Raw genomic sequence first — 22,168 nt, forward strand, 5'->3', positions numbered from 1 at the left:
AGAGCTAGAGCCGGTTTGGCGCGTTCATTCTGGCCGGGGGGGGCATGCATTCTTTGCAATGGCCGCGTCAGATTCGCAGAGTCTCTGCAACAAGATTAGAATGTAGTAAACATGGTAACTAGGCGGGGTTAGGACAACCGTTGCTATGGTGAATTATGTATGGCGAAATAACACAAAATTCAAAAGGACCAAACGCCACGAATATTAAATTTTGCTTGGGATACAGCTAGCTGCGGCTACATCCAAATGCATGACTTTCTAATAGGGCTTGAAAGTGCTACGTCACAGCATAGCAACAATTTCAAAAATTCAAAAACTGGATCCACTTGGATCCAGTTTTTGTATGGATCCAAGCACATTTCAAGCGGTCTTACCCACAGCATGGTGATGTAGCCAGTCAAACAGTAACTGACTGATTTGGCTACTGGGGGCGGGGTTACCACTGGTGGCGAAATAAAAGTCACACCTGCATGCAACATGAGTGGGTTGCTATGCACCCACATACTTAGGCAATAGGAAAGTCACACCTTAGTGGATCCAAAAATAGAAATCTGATGTCAACTTACTACTCCCTGGCCGTTTTGACGTCATCACTTTCAAGCCCTATTTTCCCTAAAGTCCAACGCAACCACTGAAACATATACCGGTATTTGTGGAAATACGGTAGTTACAGTATGATTCTTTCTCACATCAGCCATGACAAGTGCAGGGTGAAATATAATAATTTAGCTGGCTACGGGCAGCCATATTGCAAGACAAAAAGACTTTCTAATTTTCCCTAACCTCCAGTGCAACCACTGACACAACACTATGATTCACTTCTCCAACCCCAACAACGGTCTCTTCACTGCCAAACAAAACGAAACAAAACAAAAAAACATTCCACCAAATTTTCAGGACTGGCCCATCATCATGATCATCAGGCTGAAAACACACAAAAAAACCTGGGATCCACACTGTACTAGGCCACTGTCTGTCCACAAGTCATACATACTTGGAGACAGGCGGTATGCAGTACATACTCTCAAAAGTAAGTCTCTTAGGAAACCAAATAAAAAGAGGTGAGTACTGTCGGCCGCCCAAGAACAGCCAGGCTAGAATTTCACTGTAAGGCAAGCCGCACAGCATACCAATGTATACACGGTGACTCAAATGTGCATTGAGTGTACATGAAAAAATACCGGTCTACTTGTAGGCTCTGAAGTACATTGTATTAGGCAGACCCCCCCCCCCCCCACACACACACTTCTTCCATGACCGACAATATATGACTATACATTATATTTATGTACGTACGGGTACAATGTACATACTGTCATCCTGCTAGCTCCACTCAATACCATTGCCCAAGTAACAAGTTCAACATCATAGTGAGCAAGTACAGTCAGCCATCTTCCCGATGCAATAATGAGGTGTTCCTCATTGTGATAATTCATATCCACGATAACCGTGTGATGCCGCCAAACACAGCGATCCGAAAAAAAGAAAGAAAAAAGCAATACATGTACCGTACAAGTCCATATAATACGTCGGTACGAACTACTTGCAATGCGAGTACCTCTCCATATACCTATTCTCAGGCAATGCAACTTTCTGAGGAGAACGTGTGTCCCGCTGAGTACGTTTTCCTCAGTTAGTCAGAAATTCTATGTTGACTACAAGTGTGCAAGAACACAGGCTAATCTCTAGAGCGAAAACAAAACTATAAGCTCTGCTAAAAGGAAACGCGAGTCAAAGACATCATAATATTAATGATATAGTATTGAAGCTCGAAACATACAGCACACTTGAACTTCTGGAAGCTTTTAATTAATGTACGTAAGACGCGGAGAAACCGACAAAACACTTTAAAACTCAGTAGACTCACAGTAAAGAGTGCACTCAACGTACTGTGTAGACCCACAGAATCATACCGGTAATAATTTTAAAAAATTATCAAGATGCCACCAGGTAGGTCTTCAGCACAGCTGAGCAGCTCCAAATGTCACGATCTCAAAAGGCAACACGTGTCCGTGCGCCAAAGCTTACGATATAGATAGCAAATACAAACTGGCAGTGCAGTGCAGTGTGGATTTCATTATAGTCTAACTTGAATCGTCAACCATTTCACTAGGAGAATAGCAAAATACAGGATAAAGTAAAGTTTATTTCATTCTTATCTACACCAGTTAGAATGCCAGCCAAGAGTTCAAGACGGCGTAAAAGAAACATAACTAGAAAAGGTCTTGGAATACCTGAATAAACTTGATCAGAAACATTACGACCGTTCAGTAGAGTCTACACACACCATTCACTGATACAGCTCATTGTGGGTACATAGCAGCTCATGGTGGGTTCACCAGCAGAGTAACCTTCACAGACCCTGTAGGGACAAAAGCATACACACAAATAAACATTCATCAATGCACTGAGTCCTGGAACAACACACACACTAAGCCTCATGTTGCTGGCTCCAAACATCATTCTACGTAATACATTTTTCACCAGGGGAAATCAGGGGAAATCCTAAAAATCAAAAAATCATACCAGTTTTAGTCTTCGGGTCCCTGAGTCGAATTGTCTTGGTCCGAGGAAGCTGAGACGCTCCCTTCCTCCTTTATTCCCAATCAAACTCGGCAACTTCCAACGAAACTGGGTAACTGCGCCCTACTAGATGGGGATTTGTATGCAAAAGTCACTAAACGGCCGTTTCGGTTTTATTAACCACGATTGGTCCATATGTTGTAGTCTTTTGGACGCTGAGTGGTTTTGGTCCGAAAGGTCTGCAATGCAGCGTTCAGCCTGTTACGGGATCTCAGCCATTCCGTTCCCCGGGGCGCAGGACACAAAGGACAAGACTTGTTTGTTACATTATTTATATTGACAAGACGGAAAAGCAAACTGCTCTGACAGAGACGAACAAGAAGACTGACAAAAGGACTCTCGACTACAAAATCGCGCATGGTCATATCACACATGCACGCGACTAGACGAGACAGTTTGGGGAATGCCATCACACAGGAAAACAACACATCCTTTCACAACACCTGCCCCCTTGATGACATTCCACAAAATAATAAAACCGACACCACATTCCACATGCACGACAGCAAAAGGAACCACAGCAGAACAGAAAAACCAAAAACAACCAGCTTACATTGTAGCACAAGCTAACAACAAGCCAACAGAACCCAGAGACAACGCTCTGAAGAAAAACGGGCCACGACACAGGGCCAACCCAAAACCTAGAGCTGACGCTCTAAAATAAAATCCGGGCCACGACACAGGGCCAAACCAAAACCTAGAGCCGACGCTCTATAACCAGGCCACGACACAGGGCCAAACAAAAACCACAAGAGCCGATGCTCTACTCACAGGCAAGCAAGGCCAACCGAAACACGAGAGCCGAAGCTCTCAAAATAATACTACCATGGGCGCAGCAGTGCAAAATATATCTAAAACACAAAACAATGGAGAACAACAGAACGACGAGAAGAGCAACAGAACGACAACAACCAAACTCAACCAATACAGCAACAACTGAACAAGCAACGAACTGAGCAAAGAGAGAAGAACACAGCGAGCAAGACAACAACAAGACGAACAACAAGGACGACACACAGTCAGTGATGCCAGACTCGTCCACTGGCCTCTGGCGAGCCACGGCCACACGCTCCATCGCGGTTCCTGCCGTCTCAGACTCCAGTCCCCAGCTTCTGCCGGTCCACCACCTTCTCTGCCTCCTCTCCGCGTCGTCTTCCGCTTCCACCAGCTCCTCATCTCTCCTGATCACCTGCATATCCACGCTTACTCTCTAGTTGTACTATTAGTTGTTGACGACGACGACGAACAGACTCATGACAAACTTACTCATCCTCTGCGTCCCGGGTTTCGGCACCACGTTGTTACGGAATCTCAGCCATTCCGTTCCCCGGGACGCAGGACACAAAGGACAAGACTTGTTTGTTACATTATTTATATTGACAAGACGGAAAAGCAAACTGCTCTGACTGACTCAACGGCAGCAAGCAGTTATTCCTCACAAGCTTTCTTCCCATAGAAAATTCACGGGGATTCGTGAGAAGAAAAGCAGTTATTGAAAGCCAAAAAACTGGAAACAAGCTGGTCATGAGTAAATACTTGCTACCGTGGAGTATTTCTGGTGAGCTCTTTGTGCTGGCGTCTGCAAGAGTCTTTTAATCTTGTCTGGTGAAGAGACAACCTAATACAACTTATGTCAAGATTGTTGATGTCATGCTTATAATAATAGCTTGGCGTCGACAATCTTGACATTAATTTTTATAATGATGTCAGGAAATGGTTTTTATTGTATCTTGCATTCCATTTTCTTAACTTTTTTTGTTGTCAAAGTGACTGTGTATAGTTGACTGTGGAGCCATGTTTCAGGTGTTGTGCATGACAGATATGGTAAAACAGCATTGCCAGAGAATAAACAATACAAAATCAGTCTGAAGAATGAGTGCAATTCACAACAAACATTAGCTTACAGAAGTCTTCTCCACCAGCTTCTCCGTCAGCAGATCGGCCAGCTCCTTGTGAGCCAGCTTCGTACTGTCCTTGAGAGCGGATAGAAACTGGCGAAAGGCCTGCGCACCACAACCTGGCAGTGTTTCCAAGAACTCAGACGCCTGAGACACAACATTCCAGAAACAGACAAAACATGGAATTCTTGATGAGGAGTTGAAGGTGTCTAGTTTGTACACTCTATAGCATTGTCACGAACTTCCAATCTCTCAAAGTAAAGCAACTTAGTGGGCTTGATCGAACCAATGGGTTATATTATTCATCCATGCTCTCTTGTTGCCAAATTTCAAGTCTAATTTGACCGAAAACCCACAGCAAGCTACCATGCATGATGCTCATAGTCCAAGTAACTGTTAGACCAGAAACAGCAAATTGCCTTTCTTTCTTTGTGTTTGGCGCTGCCAATCAAAGATGCTGCCTTGTGTAAAAAGCTTAGTCCTCATAAAAACGATAACCCAATACAATGTGGGTGCGGAAGCCCATGAGCTGTACAATGAAATGCAGGCCGAAAGCTTTCCATAATTATTACATTCCCTCTCATATCTAGTGATAATGGTAGCGCAATCGTGTACATGTGTGACACCAACACACAGAAGTCTAGACTTGTTTGACAGAACAGTCTATTCCGTCTAGACCACACTGCCTACACCACAACACACCGCACCGCACCACACCCCACCGCACCGCACCGCACTACACTACACTGCACTACACTGCCTACACTACGCTGCGCTACACTACACTGCACTACACTACACTACACTGCACTACACTGCCTACACTACGATGCGCTACACTGCACTGCACTACACTACACTTACTAAACTGCACTACACTACACTACTCTACTTGTGAGTAGTGTACAGTGTACAGCACTCTACTTGTGAGTAGTGTACAGTGTACAGCACTCTACTTGTGAGTAGTGTACAGTGTACAACACTCTACTTGTGAGTAGTGTACAGTGTACAGCACTCTACTTGTGAGTAGTGTACAGTGTACAGCACTCTACTTGTGAGTAGTGTACAGTGTACAGCACTCTACTAGTGAGTAGTGTACAGTGTACAGCACTCTACTAGTGAGTAGTGTACAGTGTACAGCACTCTACTTGTGAGTAGTGTACAGTGTACAGCACTCTACTAGGGAGTAGTGTACAGTGTACAGCACTCTACTAGTGAGTAGTGTACAGTGTACAGCACTCTACTAGGGAGTAGTGTACAGTGTACAGCACTCTACTAGTGAGTAGTGTACAGTGTACAGCACTCTACTTGTGAGTAGTGTACAGTGTACAGCACTCTACTTGTGAGTAGTGAACAGTGTACAGCACTCTACTTGTGAGTAGTGTACAGTGTACAGCACTCTACTAGTGAGTAGTGAACAGTGTACAGCACTCTACTAGTGAGTAGTGTACAGTGTACAGCACTCTACTTGTGAGTAGTGAACAGTGTACAGCACTCTACTTGTGAGTAGTGTACAGTGTACAGCACTCTACTAGTGAGTAGTGTACAGTGTACAGCACTCTACTTGTGAGTAGTGTACAGTGTACAGCACTCTACTTGTGAGTAGTGTACAGTGTACAGCACTCTACTTGTGAGTAGTGTACAGTGTACAGCACTCTACTTGTGAGTAGTGTACAGTGTACAGCACTCTACTAGTGAGTAGTGTACAGTGTACAGCACTCTACTAGGGAGTAGTGTACAGTGTACAGCACTCTACTAGTGAGTAGTGTACAGTGTACAGCACTCTACTTGTGAGTAGTGTACAGTGTACAGCACTCTACTAGTGAGTAGTGTACAGTGTACAGCACTCTACTTGTGAGTAGTGTACAGTGTACAGCACTCTACTTGTGAGTAGTGAACAGTGTACAGCACTCTACTTGTGAGTAGTGTACAGTGTACAGCACTCTACTAGTGAGTAGTGAACAGTGTACAGCACTCTACTAGTGAGTAGTGTACAGTGTACAGCACTCTACTTGTGAGTAGTGTACAGTGTACAGCACTCTACTTGTGAGTAGTGTACAGTGTACAGCACTCTACTAGTGAGTAGTGTACAGTGTACAGCACTCTACTTGTGAGTAGTGTACAGTGTACAGCACTCTACTTGTGAGTAGTGTACAGTGTACAGCACTCTACTTGTGAGTAGTGTACAGTGTACAGCACTCTACTAGTGAGTAGTGTACAGTGTACAGCACTCTACTAGTGAGTAGTGTACAGTGTACAGCACTCTACTTGTGAGTAGTGTACAGTGTACAGCACTCTACTAGTGAGTAGTGTACAGTGTACAGCACTCTACTACTAGTGAGTAGTGTACAGTGTACAGCACTCTACTAGTGAGTAGTGTACAGTGTACAGCACTCTACTAGGGAGTAGTGTACAGTGTACAGCACTCTACTAGTGAGTAGTGTACAGTGTACAGCACTCTACTTGTGAGTAGTGTACAGTGTACAGCACTCTACTAGTGAGTAGTGTACAGTGTACAGCACTCTACTTGTGAGTAGTGCACAGTGTACAGCACTCTACTTGTGAGTAGTGAACAGTGTACAGCACTCTACTTGTGAGTAGTGTACAGTGTACAGCACTCTACTAGTGAGTAGTGAACAGTGTACAGCACTCTACTAGTGAGTAGTGTACAGTGTACAGCACTCTACTTGTGAGTAGTGAACAGTGTACAGCACTCTACTTGTGAGTAGTGTACAGTGTACAGCACTCTACTAGTGAGTAGTGTACAGTGTACAGCACTCTACTTGTGAGTAGTGTACAGTGTACAGCACTCTACTAGTGAGTAGTGTACAGTGTACAGCACTCTACTTGTGAGTAGTGTACAGTGTACAGCACTCTACTTGTGAGTAGTGAACAGTGTACAGCACTCTACTTGTGAGTAGTGTACAGTGTACAGCACTCTACTAGTGAGTAGTGTACAGTGTACAGCACTCTACTTGTGAGTAGTGTACAGTGTACAACACTCTACTTGTGAGTAGTGTACAGTGTACAGCACTCTACTTGTGAGTAGTGTACAGTGTACAGCACTCTACTTGTGAGTAGTGTACAGTGTACATCACTCTACTTGTGAGTAGTGTACAGTGTACAACACTCTACTTGTGAGTAGTGTACAGTGTACAGCACTCTACTTGTGAGTAGTGTACAGTGTACAGCACTCTACTTGTGAGTAATGTACAGTGTACAGCACTCTACTTGTGAGTAGTGTACAGTGTACAGCACTCTACTTGTGAGTAATGTACAGGTTACAGCACTGCGCTGTACACGTACACCTGGTACACTGACAGTCTGTAGGAGTCTACACATGGTACGCAGGTGAACCACTCGGCCAAAAGTGCCACTTCCAGATACATTTTTTTTGGACCTTCCACGAGGGGCACCTCTGGCGAAAAGTGGTACGGTCAATACCGTAGTGACCGTACCGTGTCCGACGCCCCTGCACGGCATGATGATGATATCCACCGAGATTTTCTGCGTTGCCCAGGTTTCCTATGTAGTTGCATAACACATTGACACAAGCATTACCTGGTCTTCACGATCGTCCATAGTGCGGAGTTTCTTGCAGAAGCGCTTGGTGACGATGCTCTCTTCATAGAGATGATCCAGAATGCCCTCTTCTACGTCCAAACGGCACTTCAATTCCACATAGCTTGAACGCAGTACTTCCTGGTGAAGCTCAGACATCTAAGAATACACCAACAGATCAAATAATTGTGCAGAGATAATCGTTTAGGAATATAAGCATGACAAACATAATATGCATGCTCAGTGGCAATGTCTACATGCCACCATCTGTTCATCTCTTGAGCTTTGAATAAGAAGTCAATTCCAAAAGAAAAGAAAATAGTTCAAATACACATCATGGAGCAGGAAAGGTTTGTCGAGCTCCGATAACACCCGTAAAAATAACAGTTATAGAAATCCACAGTTCCCTTGAGACTGAGTTGAAGATCGAGTTGTCCGCATCCGTAGGAACGCCACCACCCCCAAGGATCATGGGGCAACCCATAGAGGTTGCAAGAATAGGGAATGGTGCAGCGCGGTGCACTGTGTAAATGGCTACTTGTATACAGTGTGCACACAAACCCATGCAGCACCATGAGCACGCATGGCAAATATTCGCACAGTTTTCTACGTTAAATGCTGCTACTACATGCTTAGATTAATGCCGGGCTTGAGGACTTCACATGAAGCTCTCATTACAGTCTGTCAAATGGCAACATCACATGCTCTCCGTAGCTGCCCTAAGTTTGGTCACATCTTGCAAGTCCATCTCCCGCTATCACCATCAGTTCGCACATGGCCTAGTCATTTTTGGTGATATCTTGCTTGGCAGGCGTGTGCATCAGTTCACGCCCGGTGCATGACACACAGCATCAGCTTCGCAGATTAGGATGCGTGTTTCATCCCTGTCTCATCAGGCAATCTTGGGCGGACATCTTCAGGTTCAGTGACTGGAAGAGAGCAATGGATTGAAGATTCCGCAGACTAGGCACCAGGCGTGATGGTGATGGTGAGGGGAGATGCATGTAGATTTGCAAGATGTAACAGAACTGTTTGCAGCTGAGCTAGGTAGAGTTTGTGACTTTCCATGTGTGGTGTCATCACCAACGAGCTTGTCTCAGTATGACATGTCACGACACCAGCTCTACTCATGTAGCTAGCTTCCATTGCTTTCACCTCCCTCACAGAAGCAAGAATCCGTTCTACCCCTGCTATATTTTGCCTACCTTTGACTAGGAGAGGAAATATACCAGAGACAGGCGCAAATTTTGACATGATTGAAATAATATAGAAAAAACCCAACATTGAGTGTGAAAGGGTTTATCTGCATTATTTCCTCTTTTTGTTCTTTGCGAATCTTTAAAAAATCTCCTATGCTGTGTTTGTGTAAGTCTCTGTATAATCCCGGTTTATGAACATTTTTAAAGACATACTCCACAATTGGATAGAAAATCCATTCTTACCCCAGTTTTCACCTTGTCTTTCAGTGAAGAAGATGTAGCACTTGCACTGTCAGCTTCATCCAACACTTTCCCTTTGACATCAGCATTGGGAGCAGTGTGGAGATCATGGGGGTTCAGAGTGCACTTTCCAGGACCGGGACAAGCTTGGAATGTTTCCACCAGCTGGGACAGGCCTTGAAATGGTAGCACACGCTCCACAAAGTAGCACATGCCTTCGACCGACAACTCCTCCAGCACACAGCACAGGTGATCCAGAGCCTGTGCTCGTCCGCTTGACTTCATCAGAGCCCTCGCTTCCTTCACGCCATCGTCGTTCACATGACCATCGGCTCGCAAACTCTTGATACAGTCCACGACATCTATCTCCAGGCTTCTCTGCACAGCTGTGTAGTGCTTGCGCAATGCTCCTTGGTAGACTGCAGCTCTCGTGGACGCAGTGTTTGAAGTATCATGCTGAACTTTAGCTGAACCTACAAGCAAAGTAACAGTTATTAGAAGGAAATGTACAACACAGCAAACTGAAAAACGACCACCATCACAGATGTGTACATGGTCATAAAAGAAGTTCACAGTTCGCGTTAAGACAGACACGGTTAGACGTGAGCTTTCCTCATCCGTAGGAAATGCCACCAGCTTCAAGGATCAAGGCACAGATGCACCTCCTAAAGCGGTGGGAGGTGAGTAAATCACATGGTTCTAACGGTCATTGTCACACTGGTCTTAATGATCAAGCCAACTCTGGGAACTCAGATGGTGAGCCAAGGACATTAACCCTTTGTGTACGGACTGTACAACTTTCGATCCCCTGGGATAGAAACTTTTTAAAAAAATTTTAAATTTCAATCAATCGTAACTCAGTCATTCCTGGGTTATTTCCAAAAACTAAAATATGTACGTCGAAGAGAAAATTCTCAGCTGTCCATTAAACACCACCAAAGCTGAACACATTGCAGTAAAAGTATAGCAACAACGTACCTGTGTGGGACAAAATGGAGAGCATTTCCTTGCTCTTGTCCACATACCCAAGTTCCTCAATGACAACACCGAGATCACGATAAGTCTTTAGGCCACCAGCTCTGAGCAACTGGATGAGCTCCTCATTATGATCAGATAGTCCATCCCGGGACCGAATTCTCTTTAGTCTCTCTATTGATGCGCTGTCAGTTATGAGATGCTTCTTGACCACCATCCGTCGCAGTAGATCTGCGTCAACTTTGTTCAACCATGGTTGAATGTCACACACAAACCCATCCAGGTCAAACGGATTGTCTGTTGCGAAAGCAGCAAAATACAGAAGGCACAGATGACACAGGAACACACAACTACACACAACTACATGTCCAGAAACAAATAAAAACGGAATTGCACAACACCGATAATACATGGAAAGAAATTTGAGACACACCCAATCCAAGAGTGCTGCACAGCCGAACAAGTTCCGTTATTTTACAACGTTTCGGCACTTGGCCATCGTCAGGTGATAAGAACAATGGACACACACACACACACACACACTCACGCACACACATGCACACACACACACACACACACACATACACACCTCAGACCTCAGACATGCCCATCGCGGGAGCGATGATAGCGAACAGCTATGTTAGACATAGCAACTTGTGCTGGGATTACACCATTCAACAGCTTGCAAGGCTGATGAATTGATCGCCACTATTTTTAGCCTGGTATCCACCACACAGCTGTTTGAAGTGACTTTTTCTAGCCAGTGAATCCCTATTTTTCATTTTTCCATTTTTTTCTTTTTTTCTTTTTCTACACACACACCACACCACATACTCCGGCATACACTGGCTGTTGGTAACCACCCAGGAGAAAGAAAGAAAAGTCAGGAAGAGTCTGAGAAAGAGAAGAAAGACGTGTGTGACCATAATTGTCGGGAATCGAACCCGCAACCTATCGATTCGATCGACATACACACACACATACACACAAACACATTCCCAGAACCGCACATCGGAGCGCTTCATCGATGGTTTCAATGCCAATGGCAATGGACAGCTGGGAGTTTTCTCTTCGACCTACACATCTTAGTTTTTGAAATAACCCAGAAATGACTGAGTTACGATCGATTGACATCTTGAAAAGTTTCGATCCCAGGGGATCAAAAGTTGTACAGTCTGTACAGAAAGGGTTAAATACCGACCTGATTTGAATAGAAGCCCAGCACTGACACACGTTTCTATATATAGGAATAATCCCAGTCTTATATTCAGCCTTCGTACCCGACATTATGGTCAATTCCAGTGTGTCCTTCCCTGCGTGAACCATACACTCTAGTGACCAGGGACAGGCAGGTTATACAGTCGACCTACCCTTATAACGATAACCTCTATAACGATATTACCCTTATAACGATATTTTTCTGCCAAACCAAATCACTTCATTGACTTGTGTATACAATGCCTTACCTCTATAACAATATTGCTATAACGATATTACCCCTATAAGGATATAAAATGGGCTGACCAATCGACATTTTCCATTTTATAACAATATCTAGCAAGGAATATGTAGAGCCCACTATCCAGGTAGGGCAAGCTTCACTTGATAAGTTGCTGGGAAATGACGAAATGCAATAGGGGCACCAGTGGGCACCTTGCTGTGTACATAATGTGCATGTGCGTCAGTTATTTATGCCATGGAGAGTGTAAAAAATAAATAAAACCAATGTATTATGACGTATGTGTATGAAGTGAACCAGTTACCCCTATAACAATATTACCCTTAGGCCAAAACAAAAAATAGGCTTGTTTCCGGTCGGCGACCCCTCAAAAAGGAGACTCGGTCGGCCGGAATGAAACTTTTTTTGGATACTTTTTTTTGGTTCCTCAATCGTTGTGGTATTGATGGACAAGAGCACCTACACATGTACATTGTACATAATATATCATGGCAAGGATCAATGTCAAAGTTGACTGACTCACTGTTCTTGTACAGCATGTGGTGTATTCCTGTTTTCGTACATCCTGAGAAATCAAGCAAACAGTTTGAGTCCTTCCAGCTCCGTTATTCTAGCTCGTATCGACCCCGGAGGTTTTCGAGCCGACAGCTGAGAATCTCTGCTACCTTGTAGGTGTTTCGATTGTGGAATTCGGTTGAGATTTGACTGAGTTATGACTCGTTGAGTGCACTTGCACACATGGCATTGCCACCGTTTGTATACACTTGGGACCAAAAAAAGTTTCAGAATTTGGGAAAAAGTGGCCCGGTCGGGCGACCGGAAACAAGGTCATTATTTGTTTTGGCCTTATAACAACATTTCTTGGTCTGACGCAAATATCGTTATAAGGGTAGGTCGACTGTACTAGCTTCTCATGTCTCGTTTTCCAGCCTGCATTCCCGTATTCCACAGTCAATGCTCAATGAAATCTGATCAAGTGAGTCAAGTAAGTAGTCAGTGCACTGCACTAGGTCACAAACCAGTGTTTGCAGGTCTAGGGTTGCACAGCGCCAGGCACGTACTTGATTCCCGTGACCGGATTTCATTGAGCAGCACAGTACTTTCCAGGGCATATTATCAATTTCACACTATACTGAATTATCTCACCATTGTCCTTGACTGCGGGCTCCACAACTGTCATTGGCATTGCCGGCATTGGCTTCTCAGTATCAGCAAGCTCTGGGATCTGGAGAGAATCAATGAAACATAGCAGTGTGGCATGCAGACAAAGAAAATGATTTACACCAGCCAATCCCCCATCCCTTTACTGTAGACTTGTGCCGGGACTAAAAATGATGAAGTCAGAACTCAACAGATAAGCAGATAACGACTTCTGGGAGATCCACACCGGCCATAGCAAAGTACATATCTGGCAGGTAGGCTCTCATTGTGTCAAGTGCAGGTGTACTGAATTGGATTCAGTGCCAGAAGTTGGTCCCCACTTCTGGGGGTTTGGGAGCAGTCCAGTTAGTCTGGGCAGATTTGTCACCCTACGGAGAAGGGAACAACTCAAATGTGCATGGATCCATACAAAACTAGATACAATTGGATCGTAAATTCAGCGCTGTCATGACCCTGGCCTGGTTGTGGTATAGGACTTGCAAGCCCCATTGCATTTGTCAACATCAATCCCTTATGTTGCTATTGCTATTGTTTTCTATCTGCAAAATACGGTTTCTCTAATTTTCAGGAAGATTTGGCACTCCGATTTCGGGAATCCAGCACTATAGAGAAATGTATGCGGGGGGAAAAATTCTCAAAGATTTGTGTATAATGGACTTGTTGAAACCGTTCTCGAAAAAGCTATTACAAATCATAACATATGATTACAGTCATGTACCTGGGTTCCAGTGCCTCTCGTCACAAGCAAGTGGTTGTCATGGAAACAGCAAACCCTGAGCCAGCGAATGCATGCTGTATTGTGCAATATTACCTACACTGGTTAGGGTTAGAGTACAGTGTGATTGTTTGGTACGGGAGCCGGTAGATTTAGAAACACTTCCAGATCAGGGCAATTAAGAAAAAGAGACTGCCCTCAGGCCAGCACTTTCCTGACATGTACTGGCCTGGTACATACTCTCAGGATGGCTGTATGCTGAGTCGAATGGTCTTGGTCCGTGGAAGCTGAGATGCTCCCTTCCTCCTGTACTCCCAATCCAACTCGCCACTTCCACCGAAAGTGGGTGACTTCGCCCTACTAGATGGGGATTTGTATGTAAAATGTCACCAAAAGCGCCACTTTGTTCTTATAAAAGCACGGATGATCACAATTGGCTCATAAGTTGTGGTCTTTTGCATGCTGAGTCGACTTGTTTTGGTCCGAAAAGGCTGCGATGCAGCGTTCGGCCCTTATTCCCAATCGCACACGGTTGAGTAAGCGGTCATGTGCTCATGCGGACACCAGTCACCTGGTCACCGTGCCCTCAGGCAACAACTTACAGCCTGTTTAAGCGCGTTCCTGTCACTTGAATTGAACCTTTGAGTTGAAACCTTGGTGTGAAAGTTGTAGCCTGCAGGCTCGGTGAACAGGCTTCTGGGATATGCACGAGCACGTGACCGCTTACTCAACCGTGTTCGATTGGGAATAAGGGCCGAATGCTGCATCGCAGCCTTTTCGGACCAAAACAAGTCGAATCAGCGTCCAAAAGACTACAACATGGGCTAATCTCGGTCAGCTGTGTTTTATAAGAACGAAGTGGAACATTTAGTGACAAATTCCCATCTAGTAGAGCGCAGTCACCCAGTTTCGGTGGAAGTGGCGAGTTTGATTGGGAATAAAGTAGGAAGGAAGCATCTCAGCTTCCTCGGACCAAGACCATTCGACTCAGCACCCCGAAGACTACAACATGTGAAAATTTGATTTTACAGTATACTTCCCATTTAACAGTTATGACTTCTGTTTACCTGTATGTCTTCGACAAAGCATGGCCAGTAGTGCCGTACATCACTGATATCCACTGACGGACGTGCTCCGATTGTACAGCGTGGACGCAATCCTTCCACCAATGGAGCAAAGTGTTGACAGCCGATCTCTACACAAGACTTCTGCTTGTGTTTGCGACACGCATCTCGGCTGAACGAGCACGGACAGCGGACAGCTCTGCCAAACTCCACATGAGTCAGCGAGAATGCCTTCAGCTTGTCAAGCTCTGACTCCAGGTACGGTAGAAGCTCGTGACAAAGCTTGATAGCTTCAGACTCATCCTCACTTGCAGCAGCTCCAATGCCAGCGGACTCAACTGACTTTCCCCCACTGGCAGCAGCAGCAGAAGTAGCACTGGCGATCGAAGACTTAGCAGTTGGTCGAGCATCAACAGGAATCTCCAGTGACAGGCGAATGCCATGCTGGAAGTATCGCATGACTAACCAGAAACGATCCTTCACCAGAATACGTGCCGATGTGTGATAGAGGATTGGATCCACCTTTGGACTGTAGCGTTGCATACACCTCACAACAGCACACCAGAACAGGGTTTGTGGAAAGTAACGATCTGCACCACTATACAGGTACATAGCTGGACTTGGCTTGCCTTTGCTCACTTCATCTTGAAGACGTGCAACTCGCTCCACCAGAGCTGGTACAAAGAACTTGCGAGTTGTCCCCTCTTTCCTCTGACCAGGCACCTTCACAGTTGTCTTGGTGTTGTAGAACAGGGCAAAGTGCTCACCCATCTCAAACAGGAAATCACGCTGTTCTCCTGTGGCCGTGTAGCGCGATGTCATGCGATTGTGCTGTGACCAGCGGTGCATGGCAAGACTTTCCAGGAGGATGCCATTCTGTGTCAGCAAGTCGTACTGTGGACGAAGACGTTTGCTCTGCAAATCCTTTGGTTCAGGACAGAAGAGCAGTGACATCGTCTTCAGAACCCAGTGGATGTCGATGATGACACGATCACGAAGACGGGCATTGTGAATAAAGTGAAGCAAATGACCAAGACCATGGTGGAACTTCACCATCTCCTGGAAATCTGACTCAGAATCATCACTGGAGATGCTACCAACAGCAATAGCTAAGCGACGTAGCTCTTCAACCGATAGCCATGGTCGTTCAAACGATTTTGCAATGTGCCCAATGGAAATGGTCACAGGAAGCCAGCGGATTGGTATTGGAACATTGAACTGATGCTGCAGCTGCTGGACGATGTCTTGCCGTAGCTGAACAACTGCTGGGTCTTCCGGATCTTTACCAGCTCGTGTGTTGTCCACAAATACCACCTTGTCGATGTTGTTGGCGTATGCTTTTCCCTCTGCATTGGCCCATATGTACTTCTTTATCTCTTCAGTTGCCTTCTTCCTTGCTTCTGGATTCTTAGGTAACTTGTCCACATGTGTGCCAATGGCAAACACGGGTACGTTGTCGCTGTCTCCAATGACCTCGTGGATAGCGTTGAACCATGTCTCCATGACATCAAAGTTCGTCTGCTCCAGGTTGTTGGAAAGCGGCAGTTCCTCACCATCTACACCAAACGTCGGCTTCGCTCTGGCCTGGAGCTTCTTTGAGGCATCAAAGACGACAGCATATGCACACCGATCACAGGCCAGGACCATGTGTTGGATCGCTGCAAACAGCTTCTGGCCTGCAAAGTCCCAGACATCCATAAAAGTGAAATTCTTGAAATGTTCTGCAGTGAAAACTTCGCTTTTGCCTGTCCGCAGATCTTCAATGAAGCTTTCGAACTTCAATGTTGCTGAGTTTATTTCCGTCTGTAGTTGCTGGACATCTTGCTCTGGTGTTTCTTCTTTCAGCGCAGTCATAGGTGAAATCTCTGGCTTGGATGCAGGGGAAACATTTTGGGAGTCCATAGTTTCAGATGAACTGGCAGCAGATTGAGCAGAGTACCCGGTATCGGTGGTGTCATCAGGTTGCCTGAGAGAAGATTCACCCACACTGGCTGTATTCACTTGCTCAGCCTCAGTAACAATGGATGGCGATGCTGCGGGTGTTGATGTCGTTGAGGATGTGGACCTGGCATTCTGCGAGATCTCTACGCTTGGTTGTCTCAGTGCTGCTGCTTTCCGTTTCTGTTTCTCTTGTCCAACAGCTCTGTGCGTCAGGGCCAACTGCTGCTGGTAAGAATTTTCAGCTTGCTTCCATTCATACTGTAACCCTTGCTTCTCGATCGTGCATATCACCTTCTCCAGCTCCACACCGATGGTACTATCGAATTGGGACATGAATGCTTGACGCAGGAGGGATCGCAGGAAGCTGCTCTTGCCTGTGCGGCCCGGCCCGCACATTATCAGGCGCCCGTACGGTATCAGCTGGACACCTTCCTTGATCAGTTCACTTAGAGCTGCTGCGTACTGGCCATTATCAGCTGCACAATCAATATATACACATACACCAGAACAAAGCACAATACATGTGATGTAGATATGAGGAAGAAGTCATTAAAATGGGAAGGATATGTTCACGTTGAATTGGGTTTAGCTAGCCTACAACACCCGGAATAATCCTTTTTCAGCACCAGAATTTCAACATGAACAGTTTAGCAGGACCATTTGAGCACAAGCATTTCATTGGAATTTAACTGACTGCTGTGCATTTGAGCAAATTAACCCTTAGAAGAGGATGGTTTTTTAAAGCCTTATGCACGTTGTACAGATGCACAAAATCCCGTAGAATCTCGTGGAATCACGCAGACCCGGTTGGGTATCAAAGGGGAAGTTAAGCCTGAAATCAATTTTTCACCAGTTGTAGTCTTCGGGGTGCTGAGTCGAATGGTCTTGGTCCGAGGAAGCTGAGACGCTCCCTTCCTTCTTTAATCCCAATCGAACTCGCGCACTTCCACCGAAACTGGGTGACTGCGCCCTACACGTGCTCGAGCGTACACCAGTCACCTGATCACCGTGCCTGCGGGCTGTTACTTGCAGCATGTTGGGGTGAGCTTCTGCCACTCGAGTTGAACCTTTGCACCTTTGTGTTGAACCTTGGTGTGAAAGTTGTCGCCTGCTGGCGTGGTAACCAGGTGACTGGTGGAGCACGTGACCGCTTGTTCAACCATGTTCGATTGGGAATAAGGGCCGAACGCTACATCGCAGCCTTTTCGGACCAAAACCAGTCGACTCAGCGTCCAAAAGACTACAAGATATGGGCCAATCGCGGTCATCCGTGCTTTTATAAGAACGAAATGGCGCTTTTAGTGACATTTTGCATACAAATCCCCATCTAGTAGGGCTTTCTGACGAAAGTTTTTCGTTCAATTCCTACATCTTAATCCGGCACTTGAATTCCGCCTCCGGCAGTGACTTTTTGAAATGAATCGCTCAAACTGCACGTAGTTTGATTTCATAATCTGGCAGTCGTAAATCGGCTGTTCGTGTGTGTGCAAGAGTACGTATACATGTGAACATGTTCTCTGTTTTACTTTATCACTGTGTATATTCCTGGAGAAAAGTTGAGAATATAAAGCCGTGCACCAAATACTGGGGTCGACACGGAAAAACCCTGCGTTTTGACGTATGATACATGCATGCAATTGGGTAGGGCCGGGTCAGAGGGCAGGATTTCTTAATCCAGCACCCTCCTTAATCCAGCAGAAAATGCCGTAGCAAAAGGTGCCGGATTAGAGAGGGACGACTGTATTTCCACTAAGAAATGGGCCCTGAAGGCATTTCTTACAACCCCCCCCCCCCCCCGACAAAGATCTAGCTAGTTTTTAGTTCTAACCAAAGTGAAGAAGCTGGAAAAGCGAATGTTTTCCATTAATTATGATGCTAAAATTGGTGAAATGCGCATATATATCACACAGTGAACACCCAGCCGGGTCTGTACACACCTACGACCTTAGTACAGAACTTCATACATCTGTACAACGTGCATATCGTCTCAGTACTGAATCTCTTGAAGTTGCACCACATCATCTGCACGCTACGTATCTGTGGTCATGCACTGAGTGTCAGTGCAAAACATTTCCATAGCACTTCTTATCCTAGCACTGTTCAAGCCAGTGTCTGCCAATCATGTGACACGTCTGCTGAAACCACATGCTCTGCAACAGGCCTCATATCTAATAATAATAATAATACCACATCAGGCGTACAAAGGCCAAAGAACAATGCATGAGAATACACTGAAATTAAGCCAAGTCTGCTTCTGTCTCCAGTCAACAAAAAACTCATCCATAAACAATGTCTGATCTCCATTTCGACTTGTCTGCAGCAAATGCTCGTACTTCTTCTAGGTCGCTGGCATTCTTCAAAGGAATGTCGTGCCCTGCCAGGTCCTTCACAATGGTGGTAGGGAGAGTAGCTGCGGGACGGCCCCTTCGTCCACGTGATCCCGCTTGAAAATAGCAGGACATCGCAAGGCAAGGAGGTGACTGCTCACTCATCCTCAGCACATGGCCAGTGAGGCTACGGCGTCGCTTGGCAACAAGCTCCGACAGTGGCTGCGAGCCACATCTGGAATACAGATCATCATTCGTAGTTCTGTCTGGATATCGCACTCCCACCAGGTTTCTGAGCTGTCGGCGGTGAAAACAGTCCAGTCGCTGAAAGACTGCCTGGGTTACTCCCCAAGTCTCACAGTTGTAAAGGAGGACAGGCAGCACAAGCGAGCTGTACAGCTTGAGCCTGGACCTTTCTGACACATGCTTGCGCCGCAGCCAGAGGCTGAACATACTACCCTATGCCTGGGATGCCAGTGAAATCCGCCTGTCGATATCCTCAGCGCCCCCCATAACAGAGCCAAGCTGCCTGATGCTCCGCCAGGATGAATTGCCTGACGTAAAGTGCACCCATTGCTCATTAACTTTATATCTACTTAGTATAATATAATTACGTAGGGCATTGCTCCCTTTCATACTGCCATTGATTCACCAGTACAGAAAACTAAGTACATCAAGCAGACAGTTCTTCCGCAGCTCCAGTTACAATGCAGAGGCCGTCCTCCCTTTCATACTAACATTGTTTCACCACAAAGCAAGCAAGTCAAATCAGAACTGAGTTCTTTCGCAGCTCCAGTTACCATGGAAAGGCCGTCTCCATGCCGACATGACATGTCAACATCTCATACATCTACCATAGCTGATAAACTGGTATCCTGTAGGCTAAGTGTTCGTTGCATAGTATACTGTCTTTGTGACTCTGTGAGTGTGTGAGTGAGCTGAAGACATACATGTACATCTAGACTACCATGTTTACATGGACACTGCAGCAACAGTCAATGTAACTACATAGCACATAGCACCCAGCACTAAATACAACTACCTAGTACTCGGTATACTAGTCTACTGGCAACAACCATGGGTCCAGGCAGAACAGTATCAGTAAAGAGCGCATACTGAATGGCATATTCTTACCCTGGTCTACTCTAAGTCACCTTCATGAGTTACGTGCACAGTGTTTGCACGAGTGCATGTAGGAGTGCATAATGCTAAGAAATGAGTACTGCTTTTTGGATGAATTGGGCAGACCACATCGGACGACCTTGGTCTTACCAGTCATAAAGTGTCCGAGACCACAGAGTGTAACACTTAATAACAGTGATCACTGGCAGAATCAAGTTTTGCTAACTTAACCACACGCTTTTCCAGTGGCGGATCCAGGGGGGGGGGGGGCCCAGGGGGCCTGGGCCCCCCCTTTGAAAATTTCGACCTTGGTCTAGGATTACAGTAGACTGTAGAATGAGCGCTCGAAATGACTTGGCGTGTCAAGTGGGTCACGCGTGCTGGGTACTTTTATACGTGTCCGGTCACTCCGGTACATGGTGTCACGCACTGAGTCTGTACTAGTCAACGTGCTGTGTACCGGTGTACAACTACTGTACGCACTGCGACCTGAGGACACGGCCGCACTTCAAACATGTGAAAAACGTGCCAAAAATGCAGGGCCTGGTACATAGTGCAGCGATCGCGTTGGGCTGAAGTCCTGTATGGTGCACGGTGCTGTCGAATTCGTCCTTCCTTTTTTTCTTTTTCACTTGTCAGAAACTACAAGTAAACGCTCTCTAGCTCTCTATTTCGCTTGTAGCCAACGGGTTACCTTCAGATATGAGATGAAGAGGAAAGGGTCTGACATCAGGTCGTTCTTCAGTGGACCGGTAGATAAGAGAGCTCGCGTTGGAGAGCCGTCGAAAGGTCCGTCGCGGCCGCTGTCGAGTGGAAATGTTCCAGTGCAGTTTGAAAATGTCGTGAGAATGGAAAAAAACTAGGGACCGGCGGATTCTGCTCGAAAAGGTGGCATATTCTGCTCGAAAAGCAGTGAAATTGGCAGAACCATACAAACCCTATGGCGGGCAATTCCTCGAATTCTGCTCCATTTTTTATCCACATACCAAACATCCATGAAACTTACCAGAAAAAGGACAGAATTCTGCCAATTTTTCTGCCGGCAGAATCCGCCGGACCCTAAAATACAACAGCTCTTCACAACTTCAGGACTTTGTTGTTGTTGTATTTTTTGTTTTGTTTTTTGGGGGGGGGGCGGATACCTTGGGCCCCCTCTTCGGCCAAGTCCTGGATCCGCCACTGCTTTTCTGTCTCTCTGGGGTATTTTGCGCTGACCTTTTGGGCACTCATTTCCACGGCGCTCTAATTCGCAGAAGGATATACTGTCAGGATGAGGTGTTCCTCGGTAACTCTGTGGACACTCAGTTTCGCCGGCCGCGCTGAGAAAGGTAGTCCTAATTCGCAGGACACTGTAAAGCTTGCGCTGGAATGCGAGCGTAAGGCTCGGGCTGACAAACTTTGAGTATGCATTCCCCTAAAATAGGGCCGTGCATTAATGGAGGACCACTACAAGGACAGTACTGACCTTCAACTGCATCTCCTGGTCCTTCTCTCTCTGCAATCACACCTTCATCATTCATCATTGACATTGCGGTACCTGCTGTATATGAAGGTGAGATCAGAAGAATCACAATAGAATTCTCTACGAGTATTGCTTGGATTGCCGGTACATTAAGTTCAGAAAATTGGCATTTTGACAATACTAAACAATATGCTGGTGATTTCCACAAACATGACAGGCAGGTTTAGGCTACTTTACTATGCTATGAAATAGAGTTTGCGACTTTGGCGATCATTTCATCAGAACATGGGTTGCTCCCAACACTGAAGCTAGCGCTTTCCCGCCGACTTTGAAAGTTCAATGGACTTCTTGTGTGATCTGGATGGCGGTCGTGAGTCAGTCAAGTGTCAAGTCAAGTCACCGGGAGAAAGTCCCATTATGATTAGGCATGGACGATTTCAATAAAATTCCTCATTCTCTCT

The 22,168-nt window shown here is 45.8% G+C and overlaps 1 protein-coding gene across 1 annotated transcript; it reads right to left on the reverse strand.

Moving 5' to 3' along the window:
* Positions 1–1,266: 1,266 nt before the first annotated feature.
* Positions 1,267–17,258, reverse strand: LOC135818074 (uncharacterized). Its single transcript, XM_065331394.1, has 7 exons — positions 14,859–17,258; positions 13,062–13,140; positions 10,460–10,753; positions 9,485–9,954; positions 8,043–8,201; positions 4,488–4,628; positions 1,267–2,362 (listed from the first exon to the last, which is right to left on the reverse strand). The coding sequence occupies exons 1-7, from the start codon at positions 17,190–17,192 to the stop codon at positions 2,354–2,356; spliced, it is 3,486 nt and encodes a 1,161-aa protein (XP_065187466.1). The 5' UTR covers positions 17,193–17,258; the 3' UTR covers positions 1,267–2,353.
* Between the last annotated feature and the right edge of the window lie 4,910 nt (positions 17,259–22,168).

Source organism: Sycon ciliatum, chromosome 5, assembly GCF_964019385.1.
Source record: "Sycon ciliatum chromosome 5, ocSycCili1.1, whole genome shotgun sequence".
NCBI classification, from domain to species: Eukaryota; Metazoa; Porifera; class Calcarea; order Leucosolenida; family Sycettidae; genus Sycon; species Sycon ciliatum.